This window comes from Cetorhinus maximus, chromosome 27 (assembly GCF_964194155.1).
Source record: "Cetorhinus maximus chromosome 27, sCetMax3.hap1.1, whole genome shotgun sequence".
Classification (NCBI taxonomy): Eukaryota; Metazoa; Chordata; class Chondrichthyes; order Lamniformes; family Cetorhinidae; genus Cetorhinus; species Cetorhinus maximus.
In genome coordinates this window covers 28,433,320-28,441,822 of record NC_135905.1, presented here as the reverse complement: position 1 = coordinate 28,441,822, position 8,503 = coordinate 28,433,320, and the positions used below count along the sequence as shown (strand labels likewise).

At 42.2% G+C, this 8,503-nt stretch overlaps 1 protein-coding gene across 1 annotated transcript in view; it reads left to right on the top strand.

Moving 5' to 3' along the window:
• The first annotated feature begins 3,196 nt into the window (after positions 1–3,196).
• dnajb12a (DnaJ heat shock protein family (Hsp40) member B12a) overlaps positions 3,197–8,503 on the top strand; it is a 29,112-nt gene continuing 23,805 nt past the window's right edge. Inside the window, exon 1 of the mRNA XM_078530952.1 lies at positions 3,197–3,413. Coding sequence (XP_078387078.1) covers positions 3,281–3,413 — 133 coding nt within the window. The 5' untranslated portion in view covers positions 3,197–3,280. The remainder of the gene's footprint in view (positions 3,414–8,503) is intronic.

Genomic DNA, 8,503 nt, shown 5'->3' with positions numbered 1-8,503 from the left:
GCTATTTCTGTAAAAATCTCTGCTATATTGAATTTTGGTACATTTATTTCCCTGTTTGACTTTTATTCTGTTGCCCATTTAGTTCTGATAGTCACACCATCCGACCTGGGAAAGTTGTGGGATTTGAGTCCACTGAGTACATAACCCAGGCGAGTGCAGTATGGAGGGAGTGAGTGCTGCGTTCAGAGATGCTGCTGTTCAAATGGAATGTCACACAGATCCTGTCTGGATGGAAACAAAAGCAAAATACTGCAGGTGCTGGGAATCTGAAATAAAAACAGAAAGTGCTGGAAATATTCAGCAGGTCTGGCAGCATCTGTGGAGAGAGAAACAGAGTTAACATTTTGTACCGAATACGATTGTTCTTCAGAACTACATGAATAGTCATATTCAGCTTGAAACGTTAACTCTGTTTCACTCTCCACAGATACTGCCAGACCTGCTGAGCATTCCCGGCACTTTCTGTTTTTATTCCTGTCTCTGTGGCCCAGTGATTCAGCCAGACGACACACTCTAGAAAAAACACAGTTGTCTCAGTATCTTGGCCAACAACCAATCCTAGAAAAGACGTTAGCTGGTGATTCCTTGCACTGCTGTTTTTTTTGAGATCTTGTTTCTGTGTTTACTTCGAAACATGGCACTTCATACTAATCCACAGTAAGTGAGAGACTTTGAGAGGTGCTCTATAACTACAGTCATACTTTCCTCTCCACATTTTTGCCTCATCTTTTGCTCTACGCTTTCCCAAGTATTTCAATGGAAAGTACTGCACTGAATGACAGCAAAGCACTCGTACAAAATAATAAACAGATTAGGACAGTAATGAATTAAGTTCTGTGCAAAACAAAGTAATTGAAAGGTCATGAGTGCATAATTATGTTATTATTGCAGCAGCAATTAGTTCTGTATAATAACTAGACTGCCATTCTGTTACTTTATAATCAGTGCAATAATTCAATGGTATTGCTGAAAATGCTGAAAAGAGAGACATGCTGGGTAAGCTTTTCATCTTGCACTCGTCAGGATAAGTCACAAAAAATTACCAAACTGTAACAGGGGGACAACAAATTGTTGTCCTGATGCGCGCAGGATGAAAAGCTTAAACAGTACTCAAGTTCACTCCTACTAAACGAACAATTCAATGGTAATTATACTAACAGAATTATAGAATAGAATGCTACATAGCACCGAAGGTGGCCATTCAGCCCATTGTGCCTATGCTGGTTCTTTAAAAGAATTAGTTCCAACTCCCTTCTCTTCCCCCATAGCTACACAAGTTTTATCCCTTCAATATATGGAGCTATAAAGTTTCAACATTAATTCTTTCTGCTCATGTTTGGTATATCATATTAATGAGATTGGATTTGAAAAATTAATAAGACACTGGGTTTGAAATACACAGGGTGCTATTGGAAGCGAGCGTGTCAGCATATTCATGATTCCCACCTTGATTATTTCATTAGTAACAGATGTGCATGTACACAATTCCTCTATTCATCGTCATTGTACCAAAGTGCGAACAAAACAACCGTATTAATATGCCTTTCATATCCTCTCAATAGCCCAAAGCACTTCACAGCCAAGGAAGTATTTCTTGAAGTATAGTCACTATTTCTATATAATTAGATGTGACAGCCGGTTTACCAACAACAAGGTCCCACAAATAGTAATGGGATGATTGACCACTTAATGAATACAACTTTTTTTGATTAAGAAGTCCATGCACTGACAACGTACAAACTTGCAGTCTAAAGAAAGTCACAAGTCACCTCAGGTACAGAAATCTCCTTCATTGTTCCTTTCACTGACATCCACAAAGGGCAGATGGCATTATTGAGTAGCTTGAGCTGTGTTTGCTGTGGGATTTGGACAAGTGAAAAGGGTAGATACAACAGGCAGCTGAAGAGATAGAGAATCAGCTGTTATTAATAAGTTTAAAGAAAGAGTTAAGACTGTGGAAAGCCATGCACAGATCTTACAAGAGAAGGCAGAAGGCTGAGGATTCCTGAAGGTGAATGAATAGTATTTAAGGCAACTCATCACCACCTTCTCCAGGGCAACTTGGGGTGCACAATAAATGCTGGCCTTGCCAGCAGTGCCCACATTCAATGAATGAGTTTTTTTAAATCAAAGAATTAAATTCAATTAGTGGGTTATCTTGGCCAGCGGAGCACCAGACCTTGCAAGTAAACCTTCAGGTTTTGCAGCTGAAGGACAGTACAGATGTTCAGTTGTCAGGACAAAGGAACAATTGGTGAAAGAAGCCAAAGAAATGGAGAAAATGGATGGACTGTAGTTGATAAAAGAAGTAAGAAATGTAAATCCTGTGAAACTGCCCAAGGGAATGCACCAATGAACAGGTACCACACACTTGCCCAAAGCTGCAGAAAGGTGCAAAGTTATAGAAGTAGAGATACTTAGAAAACTAAATAAGCCACTGTGTGCAGTTTATAGAGAAACTATACTCATAGTTCTTAGTTTTTAAGCAACTAAGGGCGCTGACCATGTCATCAACCCCTGCATCCCCTGAATGAATATATCTAAAAAGAATCTTGTGTCAACCATGGCTCAGTGGGTATCACTCTTGTCTCTGAGTCTACAGTTGTGGGTTCAAATCCCAATCTGAGACTTCAGCACAAAATCAACGCTGACACTCCATTGCAGTACCAAGGGTGTGTTGCACTGTTGGAGGTGCCGTCTTTTGGGTGAGATATTAAACTGGGCCCCATGGGCATAAAATATCCTGTGGCAGCATTCTGAAGACAAGGAGAGTACTGCTCAGTGCGCCAGTCAATGTTTGTCGCTCAATCACCATCACAAAAGGCTTATTGGTCATTATTGTGTCACTGATTGTGGGATCTTGTTGTGCACAAATTGGCTGGTGTTTCCTACATTGCAACAGTGACTGCACTTTGAAAGTACTTTGTTGGCTGTAAGGAATTTTGACACGTTATAAAAGGCGCTGTCTAAATGCAAGTCTTTCATTAGCCATCTGCTACAGTAGTACTGGAAAAGAGCTCCTTCCTGTAGTAACATGGCGGTGTCAAAGTTTCATAGTCACAAGTGAGCATGCGCTTCTGGGAGACCAGACGGGCCGATAACCCAGGTATTCGGATGTTTCCGCCGCTAACGATGACGTAGCCGAACTAAACCCGTAAGCGCTCGCGTGTTTCCGTCACTCTCAGTGACGTAGCCGAGCCGAACCCGAACCTCCTCGGGTATTTCCGACCTCCAATGTGACGACACCAAGAGCCACCGGCAGTGGCCGTTCAACCCCAAAATGGAAGGAAATCGAGACGAGGCGGAACGCTGTACGGAAATCGGTTTGAACGCGCTGAAACATGGGAACAGGGAAGAGGCACTCAAGTTCTTACGGAAGGCTCAGAAGTTGTACCCATCGGAGAAAGTGAAAGGTGAGAGCGGCGGTGACGCTGCGCGAGAGTCGGGATAAACTGCGGCCTGCCCGACGGACGGCCATCGGTCTGCGCATGTGCCGAGGGCCAGAGGGGTTTCTGGGAGTTGTAGTTCATTGGCGCCTAGAGAGCGGTTGTGAGGCGAACTGGCGGAACTGCAGCTCCCGTGGTGCACCTCGGTATGCCTCACCATAAGTTCCCCCCCTCCTCCCAGGTAATGTCTTAAGTGTAGTCACTACCAAAGGGCTTCTGATTAATGTAGGCCAAAGAGGAGCGGGAGTTAATATACTTTAAGGATGTAGATCCAAAGGAGCCCTACACAAACCCCAAGTTTGACAAGTGTCATTCAGCCATCACCTATTTTGGATTGAAAATGTATCTGTCACTTGTGCCCACCTCAGTTCTAGTATTCCTCTACCTTGTTGGTTCTAGATCCAAGGCTGCATCTTCTAATATTTTAGCAGTGTACATGCAAGCTTCATGGATCTCTCAAGATTCACATGTTAGGTTTCAACATTGACATGGGGTAAACAACAGAGTGGGGCTTTTCAGACCCCGTCAGTGTTGCTAAAATCATATAATCGCCAAATAACTACAGGGTCATTAATGATCCCAAAATGGGGTTCTGAAGGATTCATTATCTAAGTTATATCTTACACCAGAGGGGGTACAACAAAAGTTCACTAGACTGATGAGGGTATTGAATTCTATTCCTTAGAAGGATGAGAGGTGATCTCATTGAAACATGTAACATTTTTAAGGGGCTTGATAAGGGTAGGTGCTGAGGGGACGTTTCTTTTAGCTGAGAGTCCAGAGCTAGAGTCAAAGTCTCAGAATAGGGGATTGGTCATTTAGGATTGAGACACATATAAATATATTCACTCAAAAGTTTGTGAATGTTGGGAATTCTCTACCTCAGGGACCTGTGGATGCTCAGTCTTGAATGTATTCAAGACAGAGATTGATAGATTTTTGAATGCTAAGGGAATCAAAAGGTATAGGGATAGTGTGAGAACATGGATTTTTTTATTCATTCGTGAGATCTGAGCATCGCTAGCAAGGCCAGCATTTATTGCCCATCCCTAATTGCCCTTGAGAAGGTGATGGTGAGCTGCCTTCTTGAACCACTGTAGTCCATCTGATGTGGGAACACCCATAGTGCTGTTAGAGAGGGAGTTCCAGGATTTTGATCCAGTGACAGTAAAGGAACGGCGATATTTTTCCAAGCCGGGATGGTGCGTGTCTTGGAGGGGAACTTCCAGGTGGTGGTGTTTCCGTGTGTCTGCTACCCTTGTCCTTCTATGTGGTGGAAGTTGCGGGTGTGGAAAGTGCTGTCGAAGGAGCCTTGGCGAGTTGCTACAGTTAGTTTTGTATATGGTATATGCTGCTGCCACTGTGCATTGGAGGGAGTGAATGTTTAAGGTGGTAGGTGGGGTGCTTATCAAGCAGGCTGCTTTGTCCTGAATGGTGTTGAACACTTTGAATGTTTTTGGAGCTGCACACATCCAGGCAAGTGGAGAGTGTTCCATCACACTCCTGACTTGGGCCATGTAGACAGTGGACAAGTTTTGGGGAGTAGGGAAGTGAGTTACTCAATGCCAAATTCCTAGCTTCTGACCTCCTCTTGCAGCCACAGTATTTCTATGGCTGGTCCAGTTAAGTTTCTGGCCAATGGTAACCCCCAGGATGTTGATAGTGGGGTAATATTGAATTTCATGGGGAGGTGGTTAAGTTCTCTCTCATTGGGGATGGTTTTGCCTGACATTTGTGTGGTGCGCATGCTACTTACCACTTATCAGCCCAAGTCTGAATGTTGTCCTGGTCTTGCTGCATGCAGGTACAGGCTGCTTTAATATCTGAGGAGTTGTGAATGGTACTGAACACTGACTGCAATCATCAGCAAAAGTCCCCATTTCTGGCCTTATGATAGAAGTAAGGTCACTGATGAAGCAGCTGAAGATGGTTGGGCCTAGGACACGTGAAATAGAAGATCGGCATGATCTTGTTGAATGGCAGAGCAGGTTTTTAGGACCGAGTGGAAGTGAAAGACAAAGATAGAGTGCAGCAACGCACTGCTTGCATCAGCACTGTTCTCCTAACTGCTTCTTGTAATTAGATCAGCCATGATCTTATTGAATGGTGGAGCATGCGAACATACAAACAAGGAGCAGGAGTAGGCTATTTGGCCCTCCGAGCCTGCCCCGCCATTTAATAAGATCATGGCTGATCTGATAGTAATCTCAAATCTGTATGCCGCCTACCCCCGATAACCTATCACCCCCTTGCTTATCAAGAACCTATCCACCTCTGCCTTAAAAATATTCAAAGACTCTGCTTCCACCGCCTTTTCAAGAAGACAGTTTGAGAAGAAATTTCATCTTATCTCCATTTTAAATGGGCAACCCCTTATTTTTAAACAGTGACCCTTAGTTCTAAATTCTCTCACAAGAGGAAACATCCTCTCCACATCCACCCTGTCAAGATCCCTCAGGATCTTGTATGTTTCAATCAACTTGCCTCTTACTCTTCTAAGCTCCAGCAGATATAAGCCTAGCCTGTCCAACCTTTTCTCATAAGACAACCTGCCAATTCCAGGTATTAGACTCATAAACCTTCTCTGACCTGCTTCCAAGGCATTTACACCCTTCCTTAAATAAGGTGGCCAATACTGTACACAGTACTCCAGATGTGGTCTCACTAGCGCTCTGTATAACTGAAGCATAACCTTCCTACTTTTGTATTCAATTCCCCTTGCAATAATTTATAACATTATATTAGTTCTCCTAATTACTTGCTGTACTTACATGCTAGCCTTTTGCGATTTATGCACTAAGACACCCAGATCCCTCTGCATCTCCGAGCTCTGCAATCTCTCACCATTCAGATAATATGCTTCTCTTTTATTTTTCCTGCTAAAATGGACAATTTCACATTTTCCCACATTATACTCCATTTGCTAGATATTTGCCCACTCACTTAACCTATCTGTATCTTTTTGTAGCCTCCTTTTGTCCTCTTCACAACTTACTTTCCTACCTATCTACCTATCTTTGTGTCATCAGCAGATTTAGCAACCATCCCATCCATCCAAAGCATTTATATAAATTGTAATCAGTTGAGGTCCCAGCATTGATCCCTGTGGCACACCACTCATTACATCTTGCCAGCCTGAAAAAGACCCATTTATGCCTACGCTCTGCTTCCTGTCAATCTTCTATCCATGCCAATACGTTACCCCCTATACCATGAGCTTTTATTTTCCGTAATAGCCTTTGCTGTAGCACTTTATCAAATTAGGAGCAGGCTTGAAGGGCCGATTGGCCTACTCCTGCTCCTAATTCATTTGTACATATGTTCGTATGTTGCCTCATTGCCCAATATATGGCCAATTCATGGTGTTATCATTACTCAGTGCGACAACTAACGGCACCAATCAAAAAACTAGCGGCTCTTACAATTGTGTGAAATACGTGTGTGCATCATCTTAACTATTGCTTCTGAAAATAATCACCTGCAAAGAAAACAAAACCCTCATGAGGAAAAAGAAGGGTAAATATGTGCAGGTGTTGTAATATTTTGGAATAATAATGACGAAGGATTTGATAAAACTGATCTTCCTCCCTGCTGATTGGACAGTTATATTCCAAGCCTCTGCCCGATACCCTCTGAAAAAAAATTTCCTTGAATCTGGGGCAGTGAGGGACCTGAATTATTATCAGTAGAGAGATCATGATTTATACAATATCCTTCAGCTTCCTGACCTGTCTCTTGTTACTCAGCCCAGCACTGGGAAGCAGCTAGATTAATTATCATCTACATATTGATGTCATTCACTGTCTAAACCAAACCTTTAAAACGCAAAAATCTTAAACTCCTAGTAGCTGTTTGCTGTTTGCTAAATTAGGGTTGTGAAGAACAACTTAACATGTGGCCACTAAGAATTTCTATATTCAGAGCGTAATTAACTCTGTTAATAAATTGCTTGGAAAGTTGGGAGCTGTAAAGGGCAGGTGGGAGAGTTGGACATCGGTAGCATAGATACCAAGAAACCATTTGTTATGTTGGGAGAATCCAAAATACAGGGGCATGATCTTAAAATTCGAACTAGGCCATTTAGGAGTGAAATCGGGAAGCCTTTTTTTCACATAAAAGGAGTGGGAATCTGGAGCTTTGTACCCAAAAGGCTAAGGATGGTGCAGATCAATTGAAATTTTTGGGACCAAGATTGATTGATATTTGTTAGGTAAGAGTATGAAGGAATTGGAGCGAAGGCAGGTAAATGGAGTTGAGGTACAGATTAGCCATTGTCCAACAGATAAAATGAATGAGCTTGAGAGGTTGGATTTATGATTCTGGAGGATGACTCAATGACTCGATGCCTTTTTCATCTGATCTCATCTCATTGCAAGAAGTCCTGATGAGAGCTTCACTTTATAGAGAAGTGATACAAAAATTGTTTTTTTCCCACATGGAGCTCATTATAAATCTGGTTTGATATGTTCACCTGTCATTGAGGAAGTTGGCAATATATGGCCAAAAGTATCATGTGACGGAACAATGTTGTTAACTTTTGCTCTTTATTCTTATTGTATGAAAGACAAAAGCCAAATATCAATATTACTCTGAAACTTGGAGCAGCCTTTTCCTATGTCAGTGTGGCTCAGTTGGTAGCACTCTTGAGTTAGAGTATTGTGGTTTCAAGCTCCAGTCCAGAAATTAAGTGCCTAATTTAGGCCTGGTAGCAAGTGCTTGTTTGTGGCTTTTTAAAATTTGAACAGTTAAACTGTAGTGGTACATTCAGACAGTGATGTCTCCTGTAAAACACCAAGACCTGACTTGCCAATCATGTTTTGTCTTTTAATCGTCAAAGTTTCTGATCAGTTATGCATTTCTACACTATTGGTGGCAGAGTTTTCAACTACCACATACTAGTGCTTGGTCCAGTCAGATTTGCTGATGGGATAGCGAAACAAGTTGAGTACCAGATAGACTCAAATCTTCATTCCTTGGACTTGAGATTGACCAGGAAGAAGAGAGTAGAAGTTTTTTTTGGCAACAAGGGTGTAGAGATAGCTATGAGGGAGTGGTCA